This window comes from Ranitomeya variabilis, chromosome 5 (genome assembly GCF_051348905.1).
Source record: "Ranitomeya variabilis isolate aRanVar5 chromosome 5, aRanVar5.hap1, whole genome shotgun sequence".
NCBI classification, from domain to species: domain Eukaryota; kingdom Metazoa; phylum Chordata; class Amphibia; order Anura; family Dendrobatidae; genus Ranitomeya; species Ranitomeya variabilis.
Genome location: NC_135236.1, coordinates 412,076,348 through 412,101,441, shown reverse-complemented (window position 1 = coordinate 412,101,441; position 25,094 = coordinate 412,076,348). Strand labels below are relative to the sequence as shown.

General features: G+C 43.0%; 2 protein-coding genes across 3 annotated transcripts in view; one reads left to right on the top strand and one right to left on the bottom strand.

Moving 5' to 3' along the window:
* The window catches only part of HAL (histidine ammonia-lyase), a 203,076-nt gene that overhangs the window by 13,978 nt on the left and 164,004 nt on the right, over window positions 1-25,094 (top strand). The gene's annotated exons all lie outside the window — the stretch shown is intronic.
* Window positions 1,662-23,500, bottom strand: RXYLT1 (ribitol xylosyltransferase 1). Of its 2 annotated transcripts, XM_077265174.1 has the most exons (6): window positions 23,292-23,500; window positions 20,893-21,063; window positions 19,023-19,125; window positions 13,673-13,987; window positions 3,173-3,343; window positions 1,662-2,165 (listed from the first exon to the last, which is right to left on the bottom strand). In XM_077265174.1, exons 1-6 carry the CDS (start codon window positions 23,440-23,442, stop codon window positions 1,751-1,753), a joined length of 1,326 nt encoding a protein of 441 aa, XP_077121289.1. In that variant the 5' UTR covers window positions 23,443-23,500; the 3' UTR covers window positions 1,662-1,750. The 2 variants fall into 2 exon arrangements, with proteins under 2 accessions (XP_077121289.1, XP_077121290.1); XM_077265175.1 differs by lacking the exon at window positions 13,673-13,987 and having other exon boundaries at window positions 23,292-23,485.

Genomic DNA, 25,094 nt, shown 5'->3' with positions numbered 1-25,094 from the left:
AAATAAACATGTGTAATTGCAAAAATAGCCTGAAACAAATTCAAAGGGTGCCAACACTTTTGGGTAAGACTGTACGTATTTTATCATGGATACTGTACATACACATTATCTATGCTGCTATTCACATGTCAATGTTTTTCATGGATCATGTGTCTGAGCAAAACTCACAGATGATCGTTATCATCCATCAGCACAGATAAAAAAAAGGGCAAATAGAAGTCTATGGGTCTGTGAAAAACAAGTACAGCATCCTTGTGTGGACCGTGTTTAAAATTGAAAAGTATTGAAGAAGCTTTGTCATTTATTGCTTTATCCGTTAAAAACACTGATGACATACTGACAGGACAAACAGATACATGGATGAACACTGATGGTATAAATGGGCACAGTGATGCACAACACTGATTGACACTGGTACCACTTTTTCACATACGTGTTTAAACACGAATGTGTAAATGATGCCTTAGGCTAGGTTCACATTCGCGGTTGAGTCCGCAGTGTTTTGTACACAAAAGCAAACGCATGGCAAAACGCATACAAACCCATGATAACGCTGCGTTTTTTATCCGCATCAACTTACGCATGACGGATAAAAAAATGCAATGTTTGCATGCGTTTGCATTGATTATGCGCATGCGTTTGTTATGAAAAATTTTTTCAAGGAGAATTTCCTTGACACAAGCCCAATGGGCGTGGCTCATGGGATTTCTGTATATAGACCCTTGTGCAAACGCAAGCGAACGCATGTCCTTGTGTTCATATAGACTGTAATGCATTTTTTTTTTACGCACTCCTTCCGCAAGTGTCCGCATGCGTATGGCGGCGGAAATTTGACACCCAAAAATTCTAACATGGTGTGTCAGCCGCGCGCCCAGCTGTACACCGCGAAAATACACATGCGTAAGCAAACGCATGCACCTGCGTCTACAATGTAAAAGATAGGAAATCAAGACGCATGCGGACGTATGCGTCAGAAACGCTGTGGACACAACCGCAAATATGAAACCAGCCTTACGCTGACATAACGAGCAGGGGAAAATCATTTATTGAACACCCCTTGTATATAAAAATAGTGTCTCCATTTTGGCTTGAGACCAGGCCATTTAATTACAACCATGGCATCTGTGGAAGGAGTTGAGCACACAACCACTACAATGGACCGCGCACAGGAGTTTGTGATGTCAAGGACACAAGTGTCACAGATTTTCTTAGTTACAAGGGCTTGTCTTGATAAAGGAATCCATTTGAAAGGATGTGTGTTGCGTTTTTCCATCTTCTGATAGGTGAATGAAAAAAAAGTAAAATTCATAAAGACACAACATGGCCTAAGTATATTTTGATTCTGTCCACAGTGACATGGATATCATACTAGAAAAACAACATGCACCTTTTTCTGAGGCTTGAAGCATCTAACACATTATTGGCCTCCTTAAAGGAGTTGGGTGCATTTAACTTTGTCTTCTAATATGAATACACTTTTATAATATTTAAATATCTGTAATATTTTATGTGTCTTTGGTCCTCAAGCTGAGATGTTGAGGACTGTGGCAGCATAAAGATGCACATCTGTCCTGCAGCAAATATATGAGCTGCGTAGTGTGTGTTCACTATACCTTTAAACTTCAGTAAAGAGGTGAAAAATATTAATATTTGCACAAGTACATGGTAAAAGTACAGAATCTATTAAGTAACAGTATTTTCAAACATTTTCCATAAATAAATCTAGTGGTTCCTAGTGCAGTCCAGTGTTTCATTTTTCCTTACGGAGAAAGGTCTTTTCTAAAGTTTCTACAAACTTGTGTTTCAGTTTTAATTTGAATTGTCGGTACCATTCTAGTATCTTCTTTCTTCTTTGAATCTTCTCTTGTAAACTCATGTTTTTTTCCTGGATTAAAACGGCAGGAAGTTCTTTCCAGGATTTTATAAAAATAAATGGAGCGCCATAAGCCTTCAGTATTTGCAAAGGCGCATTACTGTAAACAGACGAGTTTCCACAGTCTCCATGTGTCATCACATCTTCTACTACAGGAACGGAGCCATAGGAACAGGCCTCATAGATTCGGTAGCACTCTGTGTTTACTCCCACTGGGCTCAATGTTAGGTCGCTCTGTAACAGGGCGTCATGGTAGCTCTTGTAGCTCTCATTAGTCTCCTGTGGTTGCCACCTGAAGAAACACAATGACAGTTTACTGTACAGTCCCCCCTTTATGTTTTACCTGTGTCGCCCCCTAATATAAGGTGATATACTGAACGTAATATAAATTGCTACCCCTTAAGCCCCAGTATTTCCATACAGATTACATGTACATGTCCTCTGAATTTGTGAACACAGTCTTAAAACTCATTTGAATGGTAAAGGCAGTAAGATATTGTGAGAGCTGTCCTCTAGGAACAACCCCTTCAATGCACTCAACATGACCCACAGGGCAACTACTCGGGGAATCTTTCCCATTTAGCAGTATACAGCTCTGGCAAAAATTAAGAGACCACTGCAAAATGTTCATTTTGTCTGATTTTTCTCTTTATAGTTATATTTTTGAGTAAAATGCAAATTTTTATTCTATAAACTACTGACAACATGTCTCCGAATTTCCAAGCAATAAATGTTGTATTTTTTTTCTGAAAATGAGAAATGGTCAAAATTACAAAAAAACAGTGCTTTCAGACCTCAAATAATGCAAAGAAAACAAGTTCATAATCATTTAGAAACAACAATACTAATGTTTTAACTCAGGAAGAGTTCAGAAATCAATATTTTGTGGAATAACCATGATTGTTAATCACAGCTTTCATGCGTCTTGGCATGCTTTCCACCAGTCTTTCACACTGCTTCTGGCGCAAAAATGTAAGCAGTTCTTCTTTGTTTGATGGCTTGTGACTATCCATTATCCTCGATTGCATTCCAGAGGTTTTCAATGGGGTTCAGGTCTGGAGATTGGGCTGCCCATGACAGGGTTTTGATGTGGTGGTCTCTTGATTTTTGCCAGAGCTGTATTAGAGAGAGGCCCATGGCTTTCAGTGGGTACAGTGCAATTCTTCAGTCCAACCTAATGTAGACACTGTATCAATATAAGCATCTACAATTTATGGGTTCGAGCAGTACCTCACAACCCTTTGGGAGGAGAGACCACAAGGAAGGGGTTATACAGTCTGTAAGAGGAACAATACTTACTCATTCCTAGATGAGATCCAACAGAACTGGTCAAGACCCTCTTTCCTTATAACCTCCAAAAGAATCTCTCTAGATGAGTTGCCATATACAGTCCCTAGAAAGTTGCACAAGTATGGCCGTGAATCATGAACCAGAGACCAACTTGGATCAATGACTGGAAAGTTTCTATACCTGAAATGTTAACATGTGTAATTAGTGCTTTGAAGAGCATGGATATACGGAAAACACAAACGTAACCTGAGAAAAGAAAAACAATTGTGAAAAATGGATATTTAGAAAGTCTGTATAAATGTTCTAAAAAGTAGTGTGGATCTGCAATACCTGACACAGCACACGGACCCTGTTGTAGTGGCAATTGTGCGACTCTGGAATCCCAATAAAAGTAAATACTGCATACAGTCATGACCAACAGTGTTGGCACCCTTGGCATTTTGTTATAAACATGTTTGTTTTGTGTGTATTGGAACGACAACAAAAAAGGCAAATAGGACATAATTTCACAAAAAAAAACAACCAAATGGACCGGACAAAATTGTTGGCACCCTCAACTAAATATTCTGTTGCACACCCTTTGCAATAAATAACTGTAATCAATCTCTCACTATAGCCATTAACAAGCTTCTTACACCTCTCAACTGGAATTCTGGACCACTCTTCTTTTGCAAACAGCTCCAGGTCTCTCATATTTGAAGGGTGTCTTCTCCCAACAGCAATTTTAGGATCTCTCCACAGGTGTTCAATGGGATTCGAACTCATTGCTTATTCTAATAGTAAGTGGTTTATTCATCACCGTGTTTCAAAGCATATAGCTTCTTCATCAGGACAACCACAATCAGGTTGCCCTGATGAAAAAGCTATATGCTATGGAATGTGTCGACGAATAAACCACTTACCGTATTTTTCGGATTATAAGACACTTTTTTCCCCAATAATTTAGGGGAAAAATAAGGGTGTGTCTTATAATGCGGATATTCCCTATCGGCGTGCCACTACGGGAGTCCAATGCTGCTGCGGGGGGCTCTGCCAACATTTTCTGAAAGGCCAGAGCCCCGGGAGTTCCGTGGTTTCCTGTACGGTGGACTCCGGAAAAATGGCCACCGGGGGCGGCGCATGCGTAGATGCAGATCTCGGGAGATGAGATCTCAGCGCTGAGATCCTATCTCTCGAGATCTTGGTACCGAGATCTCGATCTGCGCATGCGCAGCCCCTCTGCGGCCATTTTCACAGTGTCCTCTGCATAGGAAACCACGGAACTGCGGGGGCTCTGGCCTTTCACAAAATGTCAGCAGAGCCCCCCCAGTACCGCCGGACACAGCGCAGCACCGGACACAGCGCAGCAGCAGCACCGGACACAGCGCAGCAGCAGCACCGGACACAGCGCAGCAGCAGCACCGGACACAGCGCAGCAGCAGCACCGGACATAATCCGAAAAATATGGTGCTACTATTAGACTTTAATCCGCCATTCTTTTTCCTACAGAAGCACAGAATTAACCTTTTTGTGTTTTCCATTGCTTATGCTTTTATCTCCTCGTGGGTCTGCAGCAACCTCAGGTTTTTTCAGTGGTTGTGAATACACAACAAAATAAGGTGAGCGCAATAGTGCTATCTCCTCTAAATCGGTTTTCCCAGATTTTTTTTTTTATTTTACTCACTTATATAGCGTCATTAATTTCACAGGGCTTTACAAACATTATAGGCACTGTCCCTATTGGGGCTCACAATCTAGATTCCCTATCAGTATGTCTTTGGAATGTGGGAGGAAACCGGAGAACCCGAAGGAAACCCACGCAAATGCAGGGAGAACATACAAACTCCTTGCAGATGTTTTAAGACCCTATTTGTGCTTTGTCTCTTTCCAGTCTCTCTCTCCTGCAAAGTCTCTACAGTCAAAGCACTCCGTGCCAGAGGCAGCAGTAGAATCACAAAACATATTTGAACCTCCACCATATTCGACTGTAGGTATTGTGTGCCTTTCTTTGTAGGCTTCATTCTGTTTTCGGTAAACAGTAGAATTATGTGCTTTACCAAATAGCTCTAACTTGGTCTCATCTATCCACAAGACACTTTCCCAGAAGGATTTTAGCTTACTCCTGTACATTTTGGCAAACTTCAGTCTAGCTTTTTGTTATGTCTCAGCAGTGTGGTCCTTCTGGGTCTCCTGCCAGTTTCATTTCATTCAAATGTTGACGGACAGTTTGCTCCGACATTTATGCACCCTGATCCTGCAGGACAGCTTGAATTTCTTTGGAACTTGATTGAGGCTGCTTATCCACCATCTGGACTATCCTGCATTGCAACCTTTCATCAATTTTTCTCTGCAGTCCACGTCCAGGGAGATTAACTACAGTGCCATGGAGATGTACATTTCTTGATTATGTTGCACACCATGGACAAAGGAACATCAACATCTCAGGAGATGGACTTGTAACCTTGAGATTGTTGCTATTGTTCAACAATTTTGGTTCTCAAGTCCTCAGACAGTTCTCTTCTGCTCTTTCTGTTCTCCATGCTTAGAGTGGCATAAACAAACAAACAATGCAAAGACTGAATCATCTTCTCCCCTTTTTATCTAGTTTGAGGTGTGATTGTCATATTTCCCACACCTGTTACTTGCCACAGGTGAGTTTGAACAAGCATCATACGTTTGAAACAAAATTATTTGCCCACAATTTTGGAAAGGTGCCAACAATTTTGTCTGGCCTATTTTTGGATTTTTTGAGAAATTATTTCCAATTCGCCTATTTATCTCTGTTTATTTGTGTTGTTCCAATACATACACAGGAAATAGACGTGTATAACAAAACGTGTATTTGTAATAATTTTCTGGTAAAAATACTTCATTTTATGGAAGGGTGCAAACACTTTTGGCCATGACTGCATTTATGACTATGCCCTCCTCTCTAGAACCTTTTTAACGTTTTACCTATCTATAGAGAAAATACATCATCATATGGGGTCATTACGTTGAATAGATTACCATGCAATACAAGGACAGCAAAAGTCTACTAAAATAAGAGCCGCTCGCACAGGGCGCCTCTCTGTTCCAAAACCCTCTACAATGTTAATATGCTCTAAAAAGACTTATGGACTGGACTTGTTTTCATGATACAGTCAAAACCAGCCATTAATCCACCTTTCCTGCCCAGGCATATTTTCATACTTTTTTCGTACGTTCAGTTTAAAAAAAAGTTTTGTTGTGATTTTTTTTCTTTACCGATATGAGACAGACAGTAAGGGAATAAGTGTCTGTTTTCCCACTTTTTTTATGACCACAAAAATACATTTAAAAATGTATTGCCTTGTGTATTAGTGTATTACAATCATTTGTATATACTTAACCATTATTTTTTTTTACCAGGGTGGGAATATTAACAACGATTTTGATTGACAGTGTCATTTTTATTTGCATTTAATTTTTCAGATATTTTACACATTGTGGCCTCCATAAGGTTATAAAAGACCTTTGGGGGTCATTTAATTTATTTTTATTATGTCTCTTGTAACGGTGGTTGGTATATTATCGCCAGTTACAAGGAAAAAGCAGCTTCTAACTACTGTGAACAAAAATCCCAGTTGCATTCTAGATGTCGAAGTGGCGACACCGGTGGTAACCCACCCTGTAAAGAAAAAAACGAGCGTTGAGGTCTTGCCATCCGGTTCAGGGTCATCCTCCCATCTCTGGTAACCTCTGTCCCTTTCCTTTACATGTTACCCCACTGCAATTACTGACTGTCATGTACTCTCATGCATTGGGACAGGTTTTACCAGGGTGCACCTCTTAATATCATTATTGCTTAAGTAGGTGCTGTTAGAGAAAAGAGCGCAAATAGGGTCTTATCCAAAATACAGTTGGACTAATGCAATCAAATTGCACTCACCAGATGGAGCTATAAATTAAGCTTATAGGAGATATTCACTGCAGCAGATCCACAGATAACGGCCACCAGATAAATAGAAATTGGGAAAAAAAACGTGGACTTATTTTGCGCTGTTTACCGTGTGGTATTTCCTGATGAAGAAGTCTCAGTACTTTGAAACGCATTGAATAAAACCACATTTTATTTAATATACCCGTATCTTCAGTTATTCAGCAGCGTAGAATAAGTCCACGTTTTTTTCCCAATTTCTATTTATCTGCTTTATTGCTTAAGCATACAGGTGATGTCTTATTACTTTTCTACTTACCATGTATGACCCTGTCACATGTATTTGTCTATGTATCTCGTCACTTACCGTATATACTCGAGTATAAGCCAACCCGGGTATAGGCCGAGACCCCTAGTTTTGGCACAAAAAACTGGGAAAACTTATTGACTCGAGTATAAGCCTAGGGTGGGAAATGCAGAAGCTACTGGTAAATTTCAAAAATAGAAAATAGATACCAATAAAAGTAAAATTAATTGAGACACCAGTAGGTTAAGTGTTTTTGAATATCCATATTGAATCAGCAGCTCCATTAAAGTTCATGATGGGCCCCATACAAAATGCACCCCATATAATGCTCCATAAAGTTCATGATGGGCCCCATAAGATGCTCCATAGAAACAGTTGCCCCATACAATCCTGCATAAAGGTTGATTATGGCCCCATAAGATGCTCCATAGAAACATTTGCCCCATATGCTGCTGCTGCGATAAAAAAAAAAAATGACATACTCGCCTCTTGTCATGAGCAGGTGGGGACACCGGCATGGCACTTGTGATATTCACCTGTCCCACCGCCGCGTGCCACTCCATCTTCCGTCTCTCTGCAGTGACTGTTCAGGCAGAGGGCGGCGCGCACACTACACTCGTCATCGCGCCCTCTGACCTGAACGTCACAGCCAGAGGACGCGGAAGACAAAGCGGTGCATAGCGGTGGAACAGGGACAGGTGAATATCTCAATGCTCACCCTCCCCAGTTATACTCACCCTCCCGACGTGGCCCCTGGCAGCTTCTCCAATGCGATGGTCTCTGACGCCGGCAGCTTTTCCCGGTGTTCAGCGGTCACTGATACCGCTCATTACAGTAATGAATATGCGCTCCACCCCTATGGGAATGGAGTCGCGTCCATATTCATTACTTTAATGAGCGGTACCATGTGACCGCTGAACATAGGAAGAGCTGCGGGCGCCGGAGAAGCAGGGACATGCAGAGACGCACCGGGAGCAGGCGAGTATGATTTGACAGCTGCAGCTCTCCCTCCCCCGTTGACCCCCTGGGACAATGACTCGAGTATAAGCCGAGAGGGGCACTTTCAGCCTAAAAAAATGGGCTGAAAATATCAGCTTATATCTGAGTATATACGGTAATTCTATTGTCTTTTTATATTAATACTCTATTAAAATTTGCACATGTTTTTACTACATTAATCTGATCTGCCTTATTCTCCTATTGCTCTCATGTCTTTTCGAGTTAGCTTTTTTCTTTACAGGGTGGGTCAACACCGGTGTCGCCATCTCGGCATCTAGGATACAACTGGGATTTTTGTTGTAGATTTTCGAGCGCGTGACTGTACATGACGTGCACAGATCAATGACGTTTTCCAAGACCACACAGATGGGGGTGTAGATGGGCATGACAGGGATCTGCAGGAGGTCATCTACCAATTTAAGGACCTACTTAGAAAGAGGACACGCATATGGTGTCTTGCCCTCCTTTCCCATACAGGATGAGTTTTAAAAGCAAATGGGAGGAACTGACTGACACTTGCTTTAAAGGGTTCATGGAACTACTCAAGGAAATTAATCACAATTCCTTGAAGTCTCTACAAACCGAAATTGAGAGTTTACAAGTTATCTTACAGAGAGACATGGCAGGTGATGCACTCAAAAAACTTAATGAGGAGACTGATGTAGAATTACAGAAGTGGGCCAATGAGATTCAAACCACCAAATCAAAAAAATTTATAAGAGACATCCAGGAAAAACAGTCATCCAGAGTTTACAGGTGGCAAAATGCCAATGACAGCTCTAGCCAACAATATTGGAATTCTTCCTACTCGAGGTCCACTATGAGATCTAATAGATCTTGTGATGAGGACACATCACACAAGATGTCACAACATGAAAGTCTGCCCCAGCTGGTTTCCAGGGGGGGGGGGGGGGTGTTGTGAATTAGACTTTTTTGGCTCCCTCTTGTGGTCACTAGTGATATGCCTCTGGGATTGTCTTTCCCTAGTTTGGCACCCACCTGGGTCGTTAGTCCAGGGGTGTTGCTATATAAACTTCCTGAATTCTCAGTCTGGTGCCTGGCATCGTTGTAATCAGTCCTTTCTGTTTGCTCCTGTCTGCTGGTCCTGGTTCTTGCAAAATTAAGCTAAGTCCTGCTTCCTTGTTTTTTGGTTATTTGCATTGCTCTTATTTTTTGTCCAGCTTGTACTAAATGTGATTCCTGATTTTGCTGGAAGCTCTAGGGGGCTGGTATTCTCCCCCCGGGCCGTTAGACGGTTCGGGGGTTCTTGGATATCCAGCGTGGAAATTTTGATAGGGTTTTTGCTGACCGTATAAGTCATCTTACTATATTCTGCTATTAGCTAGTGGGCCTCTCTTTGCTAAATACCTAGCTCATTCTTATGTTTGTCTTTTCCTCTTACCTCACCGTTATTATTTGTTGGGGGCTTGTATCCAACTTTTGGGGTCTTTTCTCTGGAGGCAAGAAAGGTCTATCTTTTCCCTTCTAGGGTTAGTTAGTTCTCCGGCTGGCGCGAGACGTCTAGAACCAACGTAGGCACGTTCCCCGGCTGCTGCTATTTGTGGTGCTAGGATTAGATATACGGTCAGCCCAGTTACCACTGCCCTATGAGCTGGTTTTTTGTGTTTGCAGACTTGGTATTTATTTCTGAGACCTCTGCCATTGGGGTCATAACAGGGGGGCTTCAGATACTGAACCTCTCCACTCATATTCACACCAATGCACAATTGGAGGTCTTGGGTAAGGGCTTGACCTTCTCCCCAACTCTTTATTACTTCACAACTCTGAGGGATCTGCAACTCTTTTCCGTAACATTGTGTTGAGAAAACTACACAGCAAAAATCAATGTCAGGAACTTATGAGCAAAACTGAGAGGGAGGCACTACGTAACTTGGAGGATCTCCTTGGTGAACAAACCAATCCACACCAAGGTAGGCTCCCATCCTCCATTTTGCCCAGATCGAAGAGGCTCCCCCCTCTGTCACTTAGTCCAGCTATTCAAATCTTTACTAGACTTGTGCCTGAGGATTTTAAGACGCTCTCCTCAAGACGCAGGTATGACAATCTAACATTTAAACGACGCCAAGATATTACACAACTACAATCGTTGTTGGACATTGTTTTTAAACCGGCGGACAAGAAAGGGGGGACATCATCGTCTGGCGAAATGAAAAATACGAACGCGAAGCGTTTCGTCAATTGAGGGACCCCAACACATATGTTACATTTTCTTCTAACCCAGTGTCCGCCTTCTCAGTTGAACTCCAGCAGATTCTTATCAGAACCTATGAGTATAGTGTTATTACCAAAGGGGTTCTGGAGGGCCTTACGGTTAGGTCCCCTAGAATCTCTACTTTCTACCTCTTGCCCAAAGTCCACAAGGATGCCCTTAACCCCCCGGGATGTCCGATCGTCTCGGTGATCGAGGGACTTTGTGATTCTATTTGTAGATTTATTGATTTCTACCTTAAGCCCTCGTTGAGATGTTACCATCATACGTCCACGACACAACGGACGTCCTGTCGCGGGTTGATGGCATCCTTGTGGACAACAATACTCTTCTTGTCACTGCAGACATAGAAACCTTGTACTCCTGCATTGGTCACTCACAGGGTCTGGATGCGATCCGCCTCCTCTTGGGGACCTCCAACCTGGACGGTCCTTTGTGTGAGCTCATCCTCGAGCTAATGCACTTTGTCCTTACCCACAACTTCTTTTCTTTTACTTGCAGAAGCACGGCATGGCCACGGGTTTGGCCTGTGCACGCCCTTATTATGCCAATCTCTTCCTTCGTGCTTGGGAGAGATGCCTCTTTGGCGATGGGGGGTGCGCCGGCCGCCTCCCATGTCCTGTGCTGGCTCAGGTATATTGATGAAATTCTGTTGTTGTGGGATGGGATGGTGCATCAGCTCAAGGAATTCATGATATATTTTAATTCATACAATATCATGCTGACATAACTGTGATTATAACAAAATAGACTTCCTAGACATTTCTCTGGATATTGACTCGAACAGGCGTACCCAGGCAAATGTCTACAGGAAACCAACATCCGTTAACACCCTGATACATGCCAAATCAGCACACAACCCCGCCACCATTAGGGCGGTCCCGGTCGGACAGTTCCTAAGGATGAGGCGGATCTGCTCCTCCGATGATAGATTCGAGGCACAAGCCTCAGACCTCAAGACATGTTTTGGAACTCATGGGAACAGCCGCAGGTGCATAAAGGATATGATTAGGCAAGGAAAACTTCCCGTAATAGCCTACTTTATTCATCTAAGAGAGGAAAAATATGGTTCATCTCTATCTCTCATTGGGACAACATGAGACAAATTCTTACCAAGCATTGGGCTATTCTCAATGCCAAGCCCTCCCTGGGACCTTCACTGGATAGCCTACCCTCCATGACCTCTAGGAGGTCTAAAAATCTCAATGACCTCTTAGTCAAGAGTCATTTAACTCCGGCCGTTACCAACCCGTTTGGCACAAGGTGTAAGCGCTGATCGCAGAGTGCAGGATAAATGTGCGCTGATCCTTACTGCGATCTTTGGGAGGCAGAATGAAAAAAATCAACAGTATGTAAACAATTGGTTTTATTTTTTACCACGTTCCTCGTGCGGTATAAGTGATTCGGCAACTTTTTTCTTCGGGTCGCTGCGAATACAGCGATACTACATTTACATCAGGTTTTTATGTTTGGCTGCTGTCACACCCTAAAAGACGCTTTTTATTGCGAAAACTAACCATATTTTGAAAGCTATAATTTTTTCATATTTCAGCTGACAGTCATGTGAGGGCTTGGTTTTTGTGGGATGAGCTGATGTTTTTATTGGTACCGCTTTGGGGAAAATGACATTTTTTAATCGCTTTCTATTCTGATTTTTGAGACTGAATGAACAAAAAACAGCAATTCAGAAATTGTTGTTTTTTTTTAATACTGTTCCACATGTGGTAGAATTGGTAAGGCAGTTTTATTCTTCGGGTCAGTATGATTAAAGCGATACTTAATTTATATAGTTTTTTTATGTTTTGGCGCTTTTACACAATAAAAACTAATAGAAAAAATAATTTTTGCATAGCTTTATTTTGAGAGCTATAAATTTTTATTTTTCTGCTGATATAGCTGTATGGCGGCTTGTTTTTTGCAGGACAAAAGGACGTTTTCAGCGGTACCATTTAATTTATATTTACATCCGTCTTTTTGGTCGCGTTTTATTGCACTTTTTGTTCGGCGGTATGATAAAGCATTGTTTTTTGCCTTGTTTTTTTTTATGGTGTTCACCGAAGGGGTTCACTAATGGGTTAGTTTTATAGAGCAGGTTGTTACCGATGCAGCGATACCAAATATGTGTACTTTTATTGTTTATCTATTTACATAAATGTATTTAATGGAAAAATGTTTTTTCTTTATTTAGGGACTTAATATATTTTTACTCTTTTTAATATTTTTTTAAACTTTTTTACATGATCCCATCCTGGGATATCACTGTATAGTGTCAGATCGCTGATCTGATACTCTGCACTGCAGAGTATCACATCAGGATCTGACAGGCAGGGAAGGAGGCATGTCAGCGCCTTCTCTCAGCAGGTGTTCACAAGCCACCTTCCCTGCAGGACCTGGAAGGACCCCGTGGCCATCTTGGGGATGGCAGTCTCCATAGAGACCATCAGGACAATGCGATCAGATAGCGTGGTCCTGATGGAAGCGCACAGGGAATCATTTTACTACTGACTGCAGCATCAGAGGGGTTAAATGTCTGCGATCAGTTCCAGCACCGAATGTGGGAATTGCTGCGCGGTGTCAGCTCTCATACAAAGCTGAAAACCCACATGCAATTGCAGCTACGCTCAGCGTGAGGTCGTGCGATCGCCACGCCTTACATATACTTACATATACTGCTGTTTGTGGGAACGCAGCTCCCGTAGAGCAGTATATGTACGGCGCATGTCGGGAAGGGGTTAAACTCTATGGAGAGAGGTTTGGGAGCAGCTAGAGCCAAACACAGACATTCTAATGCAAGTTCTCCAGAAATGACCGTTGAGTTGAGTGCCAACTGTAATATCCTATCTCGTAATGGGAAAGTCTGTATTCACTGAAGACTGATTTTACTGGCTAGTTCAGAATTTTGAGAATGAAAGATCACTCCAGGAACAGAAAGAAGCAGATTTCTCTAATAAGATACATTACAAAGTTCCTTGATACACATGTACTATTAATATATGAAACAAAAAGAAATTAAAAAGATGGTTACTCTTTAAACAGTATTATCCATTCATTTTTTATTATGAGATGGTGGAAAACTGTAAAAGAATAACAACTTACGTGGCCACTCCTAGGGGCCATTGGAAGACATCTTCCTCATTAATCCATGTACTGTCATAGACAAGATAGAGAGCCTCCACAAACCCTCTGTTCTTCTTTAAATATGGAAGGATCCAGTCATTATTGCATTTCTCACTTCCTAGCAGCACTACAGCAACATGTCGGAGTTTATGGTTTTCAACCAGAGTCTGTGTGTACTGAAGCCATTGAGTGGCAAAAGAAATCTTTTCTTGTTCTCTGCCATTGAGTATAAGAACTACATTCTGGGCTTCCACTGAAAAGTAACCTGGAACAACTGCAGGGCCAGTGATGAAGCTAGAGAAAAAAGATGAAACAAAATAAATCAAGATCTTCCATAGATGTTTCAAAGCCTGATCCTAATACAAGTACCAATGTTACTGAGGTTAAAAGGGTTTGCCACTGTCTTATAATTAACCCCTTTCTGTCAATGGACGTACTATTCCGTCCATGTGGGGTGGGCCCTACTTCCCAAGGACGGAATAGTACGTCCAGCGCGATCGGCCGGTCGGCTATCGCAGCTGACATCCGGCACTATGTGCCAGGAGCCCCCCGGCACATTAACCCCCGGCACACTGCGATCAAACATGATCGCAGTGTTCCGGCGGTACAGGGAAGCATGCGCAGGGAGGGGGCTCCCTGCGGGCTTCCCTGAGACAATCGGTACAAGGCGATGTGCTCACCTTGTACCGAGCGTCTCCTCCCTGCAAGCCCCGGATTCAAAATGGCCGCGGGGCTGCATCCGGGCCCTGCAGGGAGGTGGCTCCACTGCGCCTGCTCAGAGCAGGTGCCGGGAAGCCTCCCTTTTGTGCACTTCAGATCGCGGAGCTGACACAGTGCACAGCAAAGTGTCAGATCGTCGATCTGCCACTTTACTATGATGCCGTACCCCCCCCCCCCCCCCGGGGCAAAGTAAAAATGTAAAAAAAAAAAAATTACATGTGTAAAAAAAAAAAAAAAAATTCCTAAATAAATAATAAAAAAAATTATATTGTTCCAATAAATGTTTTCCTTTAGCTAAAAAAAAACAAACAACAAAATAAAAGTACACATATTTAGTATCGCCGCATCCGTAACGACCAGACCTATAAAACTGTCCCACTAGTTAACCCCTTCAGGGAACACCGTGAAAAAAAAAAAAAAAAGAGGCAAAAAAACAACGCTTTATTATCATACCGCCGAACAAAAAGTGGAATAACATGGGATCAAACAGACGGAAATAAATAAACATGGTACCGCTGAAAACGTCATCTTGTCCCGCAAAAAACGAGCCTCCATACAGCATCATCAGCAAAAAAATAAAAAAAGTTATAGTCCTCAGAATAAAGCGATGCAAAAAGAATTATTTTTTCTATAAAATAGTTTTTATCGTATAAAAGCGCCAAAACATAAAAAAATGATATAAATGAGGTATCGCTGTAATCGTACTGACCTGAAGAATAAAACTGCTTTATCCATTTTACCAAACGCGGAACGGTATAAACGCCCCCCCAAAAAGAAATTCATGAATAGCTGGTTTTTGGTCATTCTGCCTCACAAAAATCGGAATAAAAAGCGATCAAAAAATGTCACGTGCCCGAAAATGTTACCAATAAAAGCGTCAACTTGTCCCGCAAAAAACAAGACTCCACATGACTCTCTGGACCAAAATATGGAAAAATTATAGCACTCAAAATGTGGTAACGCAAAAAACATTTTTTGCAATAAAAAGCGTCTTTTAGTGTGTGACGGCTGCCAATCAAAAATCCGCTAGAAAAAGCTCTATAAATAGTAAATCAAACCCCCCTTCATCACCCTTCATAACCCTTAGTTACGAAAAATTAAAAAAATTTATTGATTTCCATTTTCCCATTAGGGTTAGGGCTAGGGCTAGGGTTGGGGCTAAAGTTGGGTTGGGGCTAAAGTTAGGGTTTGGATTACATTTACGGTTGGGAATAGGGTTGGGATTAGGGTTAGGGGTGTGTCAGGGTTAGGGGTGTGGTTAGGGTTACAGTTGAGATTAGGGTTAGGGGTGTGTTTGGATTAGTGTTTCAGTTATAATTGGGGGGTTTCCACTGTTTAGGCACATCAGGGGCTCTCCAAATGCGACATTGCGTCCGATCTCAATTCCAGCCAATTCTGCGTTGAAAAAGTAAAACAGCGCTCCTTCCCTTCCGAGCTCTCCTGTGCGCACAAACAGGGGTTTACCCCAACATATGGGGTATCAGTGTACTCAGGACACATTGGACAACAACTTTTGGGGTCCAATTTCTCCTGTTACCCTTGGGAAAATACAAAACTGGAGGCTAAAAAATAATTTTTGTGGGGAAAAAAAAGAATTTTTATTTTCAAGGCTCCGCGTTATAAACTGTAGTGAAACACTTGGGGGTTCAAAATTCTCACAGCACATCTAGATAAGTTCCTTGGGGGGTCTAGTTTCCAATATTGGGTCACTTGTGGGGGTTTTCTATGGTTTAGGTACATTAGGGGCTCTGCAAATGCAACGTGACGCCTACAGACCATTCCATCTAAGTCTGCATTCCAAATGGCACTCCTTCCCTTACGAGCTCTGCCATGCGCCCAAACGGTGGTTCCCCCCCACATATGGGGTATCAGCGTACTCAGGACAAATTGGACAACAACTTTTGGGGTCCAATTTCTCCTGTTACCCTTGGGAAAATACAAAACTGGGGGCTAAAAAATAATTTTTGTGGGGAAAAAAAAGAATTTTTATTTTCACGGCTGTGCGTTATAAACTGTAGTGAAACATTTGGGGGTTCAAAGCTCTCACAACACATCTAGATGAGTTCCTTAGGGGGTCTACTTTCCAAAATGGTGTCACTTGTGGGGGGTTTCAATGTTTAGGCACATCAGGGGCTCTCCAAACGCAACATGGCGTCCCATCTCAATTCCAGTCAATTTTGCATTGAAAAGTCAAATGGCGCTCCTTCCCTTCCGAGCTCTGCCATGCGCCCAAACAGTGGTTTACCCCCACATATGAGGTATCAGCGTACTCAGGACAAATTGGACAACAACTTTTGGGGTCCAATTTCTTCTCTTACCCTTGGAAAAATAAACAATTGGGGGCAAAAAAATCATTTTTGTGAAAAAATATGAATTTTTATTTTTACGGCTCTGCATTATAAACTTCTGTGAAGCACTTGGTGGGTCAAAGTGCTCACCACACATCTAGATAAGTTCCTTAGGGGGTCTACTTTCCAAAATGGTGTCACTTGTGGGGGGTTTCAATGTTTAGGCACATCAGGGGCTCTCCAAACACAACATGGCGTCCCATCTCAATTCCAGTCAATTTTGCATTGAAAAGTCAAATGGCGCTCCTTCCCTTCTGAGCTCTGCCATGCGCCCAAACAGTGGTTTACCCCCAAATATGGGGTATCAGCGTACTCAGGAGAAATTGTACAACAACTTTTGTGGTCCATTTTCTCCTGTTACCCTTGGTAAAATAAAACAAATTGGAGCTGAAGTAAATTTTTTGTGTAAAAAAGTTAAATGTTCATTTTTATTTAAACATTCCAAAAATTCCTGTAAAACACCTGAAGGGTTAATAAACTTCTTGAATGTGGTTTTGAGCACCTTGAGGGGTGCAGTTTTTAGAATGGTGTCACATTTGGGTATTTTCCATCATATAGACCCCTCAAAATGACTTCAACTGAGATGTGGTCCCTTAAAAAAATTGTGTTGTAAAAATGAGAAATTGCTGGTCAACTTTTAACCCTTATAACTCCCTAACAAAAAAAAATTTTGGTTCCAGAATTGTGCTGATGTAAAGTAGACATGTGGGAAATGTTACTTATTAAGTATTTTGTGTGACATATCTCTGTGATTTAATTGTATAAAAATTCAAAGTTGGAAAATTGCGAAATTTTCGAAATTTGCGCCACATTTCCGTTTTTTTTCACAAATAAACGCAGGTAATATCAAAGAAATTTTACCGCTATCATGAAGCACAATATGTCACGAGAAAACAATGTCAGAATCACCGGGACCCGTTGAAGCGTTCCAGAGTTATAACCTCATAAAGGGACAGTGGTCAGAATTGTAAAAATTGGCCCGGTCATTAACGTGCAAACCACCTTTGGGGGTAAAGGGGTTAACATGAAATGGGTATTCCTATCCTGTAACGTGACAGTTTGAAGTTATAGTATGCCATCACCTTATATATCAGCTGTGATTCGACATTTGGTAGATCCTGTAATACCTAGCAAATGTGGTCCAAGGAAAGGCAAGCGGAGAACTGCTGATAGGGTCATACTTGCCCAAGACGCAGCGATGTATCGGGGAATTACAGGCTAGCCCACAGAACACAGATCCCACAGAACGAATAGTGACGCAAAAATTGCTGCAAAAAAAATGCTGACCACAATAGAAAAGTATCAGAAGCCACAAAGCTGTGCATAACCGCAGACCACTGAACAACAATATATCTGGTGGCTTAGATGAAGGACAGCAATGGTGGAAATAAAGTAAAGCCAGGTGTAGAGTAAATGCACCATTAAAAATGCATAAAGTATTTTATCCGTTTCCTTATAGAAAAGTATTGTTAGCACTATCAAATCTATGCTTATTTAAGGGGTGAACTTGTTTACACATTGCTTTCAGGGACTAAAATATATTGCGGACTCCTGCAAACTGGTTATGTATATTACTCACTTGTATAGAAACATTAAAGTTGTCCACTACTAGGACAAGCCCTTCTCAATCTAAATGTTTGTCCCGTTAAAATAAAAACAGCTATCTGGAGCTAGCGCTGTTCCAGTAGTGTCGGCACTCACTCTCCTGGGGCTCATGTAACGTTGTTGCATCATGCGAGCCTTGCGCCCCAATCAGCGCTGGCCACACTTTCCGAGCCGTCAGATGTATCATTAATCAAGAGAATGTGAGCTCTTCGGCTGGCCGCTCACTATCTCTTGATTACTTATATGTCCAAAGGTGGGGGCAGTGAGGCCAGTGCTGATTGGGAAGCAATGCTCGCATGACGCAACAACGTTACATGAGCCCCAGGAGAGTGAGTGCTGACACTACTGGAACAGCGCTAGCTCCAGAGGTGAATATAGCTGTTTTTATTTTAACGGGTAAACATTTAGGTTATCTTAGTAATGGACAATCCCCTTAATTTCCACAGCGCTTTACAGACATCATGATTACTGTCCCCATTAAAACTCACAGTCAGGAATTCCTATCAGTGTGTCTTTGGAGTGTGGGTGAGAATCAGAGAATCCAAGCAAACACGGAAAGAACACACATCACTTTACATGCTTGCCTGGTACTACAGCTAGCTAGGACTCTTATAAAACAGTACTGTGACCTCCTGAAAAGTATCAGAGTATCATACCTGATATCTGTTCTTCCAGTTTTGAGTTTGCCCTCCCTCCAATGAGCAGTATAATCAACAGGTTCAAGAGGTCCTTCCAATATATGCTGCCACAAGTAAAGCCCTGAAGAAAATAACAGAAAAATAGTGAAGCAGTATTGATCACATTTTCTTCTGGAAGTGTGGCATCCCTTCTTTTTGTAGATCTGATTTCCTAAGTAACTGTTCAGCTGCACTCACAAATCTGCATGATACATCTGTGTGCTGTTTTTTTCTTGGACAGCACATGGCCTCAGTTTCATATATTCATATACAGAATGTTAAAAACAAGAACCCATGTGTGAGATCTAATAGACTCGGAGCATTTCCTGTTCTGATCTGTGTTTGCAGGTCGGAATTCAAGTCTATCAGGATCCATGAAATACAGATGCAAACTGGAATGCTTCAGACTTTCATGTGTACCTCGCCGTTATTACTTACTGATAAGTTTGAATAAAAACATGTGACTTCCAGGGCTCTTTTATTGGCTTGGAAACAAAGACACAACTCATTCAGTGGAAAAAAACAAACAACTAGGATTCAACACAGATGAAACTAGGATGACCGATGAAAAAAAGAGGTCTGTTCCTCATGGATGAGTGAATGTAGAGCCTTAAGGTACCTTCACACTAAGCGACTTTGCAGCGAGAACGACGACGATCCGTGACGTTGCAGCGTCCTGGATAGCGATCTCGTTGTGTTTGACACGCAGCAGCGATCTGGATCCCGCTGTGATATCGCTGGTCGGAGCTAGAAGTCCAGAACTTTATTTCGTCGCTGATCACCCGCTGTCCATCGCTGGATCGGCGTGTGTGACGCCGATCCAGCGATGTGTTCACTTGTAACCAGGGTAAATATCGGGTTACTAAGCGCAGGGCAGCGCTTAGTAACCCGATATTTACCCTGGTTACCATTGTAAAAGTAAAAAAAAAAACACTACATACTCACATTCCGATGTCTGTCACGTCCCCCGGCGTCCACAGGGTTACGCGCTGCTGCTCAGAGCTTCCTGCACTGACTGTCAGCGCTGGCCGTAAAGCAGAGCACAACGGTGACGTCCCAGCAGTGCTCACTGGAACCTTCAGCATTTTTTTTCACAACAATAAGGCTACATAGGTCTTGAGAAAGCTCACTAGTTTACCCATCATGAAATGAATCTTACGTGGCACCTTGGTAATGAGACACCTTTTTATAGGCCATCTATTGAACCTATTTTTGCACTAAGCTGCAGAATTGCTTTCTAATTACTGATACATCACAGATGGTGTCATGACTTTCCATGTCTTTTTGCACTTGTCTTTCTTCATATGTTCAATACTTTTTCCCCGTATCATTTCTTATTATTACACATAGCTTAAATAGTTTGTCCTGTACTTGAGCATTGACGACCTATGCTTAGGATAGAACAGGTCATCAATGTCTGATCGGTCAGGGTCAGGCACCCCGTAGTTCAGCTGTTACCGATGTTGGCAGCCGCAGTCTGGAAATACTCACTTGAGGAGCTGCTCCATCCTCTGATGGTGACCACCAAACGGTACTACGCATTTGCCTCCTATTGATTTGAATAGAAGGTGGATGTGCAGTACCCTGCGGCAGTCACTATCAGAGGATGGAGCCGTTCCGCAAGTGAGTACTTCTGGACTGCGGCCGTTGACACCGATAACAGATGATCAGTGGGGGTGTCAGGTTTCAGGGGTGTTTTTTTTATACACTACAAATCCATGAGAGTACATAAAGTATATATATATATATATATATATATATATATATATATATATATATATATATCTATCACCATTTTCATCCACATTGTGTGAAATTATAAGAACAGCATTTTTGAGCCATCACTTACCAATAGCGGCTTTGCCCCAGATTTGTACCTGGAGTTCTGCATGCTCTTGATGGGAGTTCTGGTTAAATAGATCTTTCCAGTTGTTTTCTACTTTTTGCAATTGTGAGCCCTTATGTCCCTTTTCCTCATCTTCCCAAGGATTCCATTGCTCGTTGCCAAAATAGAGATACCCTGACAAGCAAGAAAAGGTCACATTTAGAGAAACAGGGGGTGTCCAGTTCAGAATAAGCCTATAGAAGGAATTATCCCACCACATACATTTCCCATAAATGTCTGAGGCCATGCTCCCATGTGTGAAAAGTCAGTGTTTTTCTTCAAGTGTCTGCTGCAAAATAGGCAAATGTGCTTTTTCAAACCAAGAATGGGTGTTTGGAGCATGATGGCATCTCCAATCATTTATATACACCTTCCCTCTGTCTTCACCTCCCTTCTTCTTTGATTGACAGCTCTGACTTCATAAAGCCAGAAAAGGGTGGAGATAGATAGAAACAAGCAGGTGTGAAGGTGCATTTCAATAATTGACCAGACCATGATGCACCGAGCAGACCTTTATAGAACGGACCACAGTTACCAAAACATATACTGTGTGGATACTGATCAGGATCTACATCCTAAGAGTATATTGATACGATACGGATTTTACTGAAGCTTCAGAAAAAGTGTCCTGACTAGTGACGAGCGAACGTGCCCAGAGAAGGTATTATTCGAACACACTCATGCGCTAACCGAGTGTCTTCAGCATGCTCGAAAAATACATTCGAGTCCCTGAGGCTGCATGTTTCGCTGCTGTTAGGCAGCCTCAACACGTTAGGGCAGAGGAGTCAAACTGCATTCCTCGAGGGCCGCCAACAGGTCATGTTTTCAGGATTTCCTTAGCATTCCACAAGGTGCTGGAATCATTCTGTGCAGGTGAATAAATTATCACCTGTGCAATACAAGGAAATCCTGAAAACATGACCTGTTGGCGGCCCTCGAGGAATGCAATTTGACTCCTCTGCGTTAGGGATTGCATGTGTAACAGCTGCAGCAACTCGTACATATTACGCCCCTTTCACACATCAGTTTTTTGCCGCCAGATCCGTTTTTTTTCTTATAGACTTGTATTAGCGACGGATTGCCTCACGTGTCATCCGTCGTTCGCTGGATCTGTCGAAAATTGTTTGTCCGGCGACAACGCACAGAGGAACTTTTTTGTGTACGTTGAAAAAACGGACAGCGACGGATCCATCACCGTCCGTCGTTTGCTAGAATGGAAGCCTATGGCGCCGGATCTGTCAAATGACAGAGTCCGGCGACGGATTCCTTTTTTTTAACTGAGCATGCTCCGATCCAATTAACCAGATCCACTAGTCGGATCCGTCGATCCAACGGATTGTGACTGACGGCAAAAAACTGATGTGTGAAAGGGGCCTTACTCGAGTACGCCAAAGCTACTTGGATAACACAATATCCGAGCACATTCGCTCATCGCTAGTGTAGCATTGTGTCATCGCATCCAATGATTTCTATGGGGCCGCATTGTGATCTGCAACCATGACAGCCACACACGTGCTGTACTTTCTGTTGCTGGTCGCATGCGACTCACTTGACATAGACTTCAATGCAAGCCACATGCGAATTATCCAATTTGGCTCTTTGATTATACTAATTCATTATGTCTCTCTCCTCATATGCAGGACCTTAGATATCCATGGTTACAAGCACTGATATGGTGAGTTAATTAGCTAGTTGCTAGTGGTTATAACCAAGGATACCTGAGGTCCTGCAATACCTGCACATGAGGAAACAGACATAACGAATTAGTAAAACTATACATTTCTATTTGGAGGTATTTGCTAATATTATTATTACACCTATAGAATCTTGGAGCTGGGCATACCCCTTTAAGTGTAATCAGATATGCTAATTAAGGCGCTTGGTGCACCCTTGGTATAGCCATTAGGCTTTGTTCCCCCTCCCTCACTAAGTTCTAGCTGCTTGAGCCAAACCAGTGGGCACTGACCCCATCTCCAGTTAGCGGTAATCCATATGTAAGGGGTAATCCCGCCTCAGCCACTGGCACCTCAGTAAATAAAGCATTTCTATGGCTGCAGCCTTGTTGTCTGCCCTCCACCATGTCTGGGCAGCGGGTAGCTATACAGGGTGACAAGTAGCCCTCCTCCGCTGTAGGCCACACTGCCACTTTTACAGAGCCCTTGCCACAGCCGTCTACGTACACGCTGGCTGAGTGACAGACCAATCAGAGCACTGCTTTCAAAACGGTTTAAGTTTTTGGAAATGACAGCTGCGACGCGGTTGGCTGCCTGACTGTTCTCGTTTTCCGTACTGGTTAACCCTATCAGCTGTTTCCCTAACATTCCCGTCCACGCCACGGTCCAGCGCTGCAGACACACGGTTACCTCTGCTGCCTGCTTCCTTTTTACCCACTACCCTGTGCACACGGGACACCTGTGGCGGGCGGAAGAAGACATTATAGGCGGCATAGAAGGAGAAGGCGCAGTACAGGAACACTAGGACATAGCAGCACAACTTCTTTCGGGTGAATCTCATGCTGCTGTCGCTGCCATATCCTGCTCCTGTGCTAGCAGTGACTCCGCCTCCTCCCCGCGCCCTGATTGGTCGGTACTGGGACAATGCCGCACAAAGGGGGTCGGACTTCCGGTTAGCAGAGCGCGTGCGCAGTTTCTCAGTGACTGGAGAAGAGATCAGCGGCGGTCGGCTGTGGTCTTCGCTGCAGACTCCAGTGCAGAGCACACTATTACCTCAGTGTATGCTTGTTAGTGCGATGGAAAGGATTTTGTTCTGAACCTTGCGGTTTTCTGCTGTAGAAATGCTATTTGTAGGAATGAAATCTGACATAAAAGGTGTTTTCTGCTTTCAAATGAAAACTGTAGTATTTCTCTGTTGGGGCGTACATAGACATGATGGGGCCCCATAGCAAAAGTTTTCTGTGCTGCATGCTCCCCCCCAAAAAAAAAATAAATATGCGTCTGTCACAAAAGAGCATATCTCACAACTTTGCAGCTTTTACAGAGTAATTTTCCTATTACTATAGCCCTAGATTCCCTTTTCATTACACCAATAATAATCTTTATATAGCGCCAACATATTCCGCAGTTCTTTACAGTTTAACAGTTTCAAACACCATAATCATAAGTAACAACGTTAGCAATACAGTAATTAAAGCAAAATAAGACGACCCTGCTCGTGAGAGCTTACAATCTAAATAAAGTATGATGCCAGCAAAAATGCCCATCAGTATAATACTCGCACAAGGAATTCCTCCGCTATACCCTCCACACACAGTATGATGCCCCCCCCCAGCACAGTATGATGCCCTAACTGTGACCCCCGCGCAGCCCTCCATTCAGTGTAATGACCCTACAGCTCTCTATATATATAATTGTCTAAGGGGTACTTCCGTCTTTCTGTCGGCAACTTCCGTCACGGATATTCATTCGCTGATTGGTCTCGCCAGCTGCCTGTCATGGCTGCCGCGACCAATCAGCGACGGGCACAGTCCAATTAGTCCCTCCCTACTCCCCTGCAGTCACTGCCTGGCGCCCACTCCATACTCCCCGCAGTCACGGCTCACACAGGGTTAATGCCAGCGGTAACGGACCGCGTTATACCGCGGGTAACTCACTCCGTTACCGCCGCTATTAATCCTGTGTGACCAAGTTTTTACTATTGAGGCTGCCTATGCAGCCTCAATAGTAAAAACATCTAATGTTACAAATAATTTTTTAAAAAAAAATCATTATATACTCACCTTCCGCCGCCTTTCCAACGCTCCGGTGACCGGTCCATGCAAGCAGCAGGTTCCGGTGCTAAGGTTGGTGTGCGACAAGGACCTGCCATGACGTCACGGTCATGTGACCGTGACGTCATCACAGGCCCTGCGCGAGGGGACCGCGTGCAAGTACATATCCCTACGGTGGAGAGCAAGTTCCTAGCCAAGGGGCCAGGCCCATTTGAGGTGGTGGAAAAACTGGGCGAAGTTAATTGCAAGGTACACCAACCGGGGTGAAGGAACCCTTTGCCTGTGAGCCAGTCTCAAAGTCACCGTGGACGATGTCACAATTGCAGAGACTGACGCCGGCCCAGAGGCAACAGTGTCGGGAGCTGGTGCAGCGGAACCGGGACTTATTCTCAGAGTTGCCGGGGCATACGCAGGTGGTCGAGCATAACGTGGTGAAGGA

What these genes read in the sequence shown, in the direction of transcription:
- RXYLT1 (XM_077265174.1), bottom strand. Translation starts at nt 23,442, where the DNA reads ATGAGATTCACCCGAAAGAAGTTGTGCTGCTATGTCCTAGTGTTCCTG. An exon ending in AAAGGAAGCAGGCAGCAGAG is followed by an intron (nt 21,064 to 23,291) that starts GTAACCGTGTGT and finishes CTTGCTTGTCAG; the next exon opens with GGTATCTCTATTTTGGCAAC. An exon ending in TGGATCTCATCTAGGAATGA is followed by an intron (nt 2,166 to 3,172) that starts GTAAGTATTGTT and finishes GTGTTTCTTCAG; the next exon opens with GTGGCAACCACAGGAGACTA.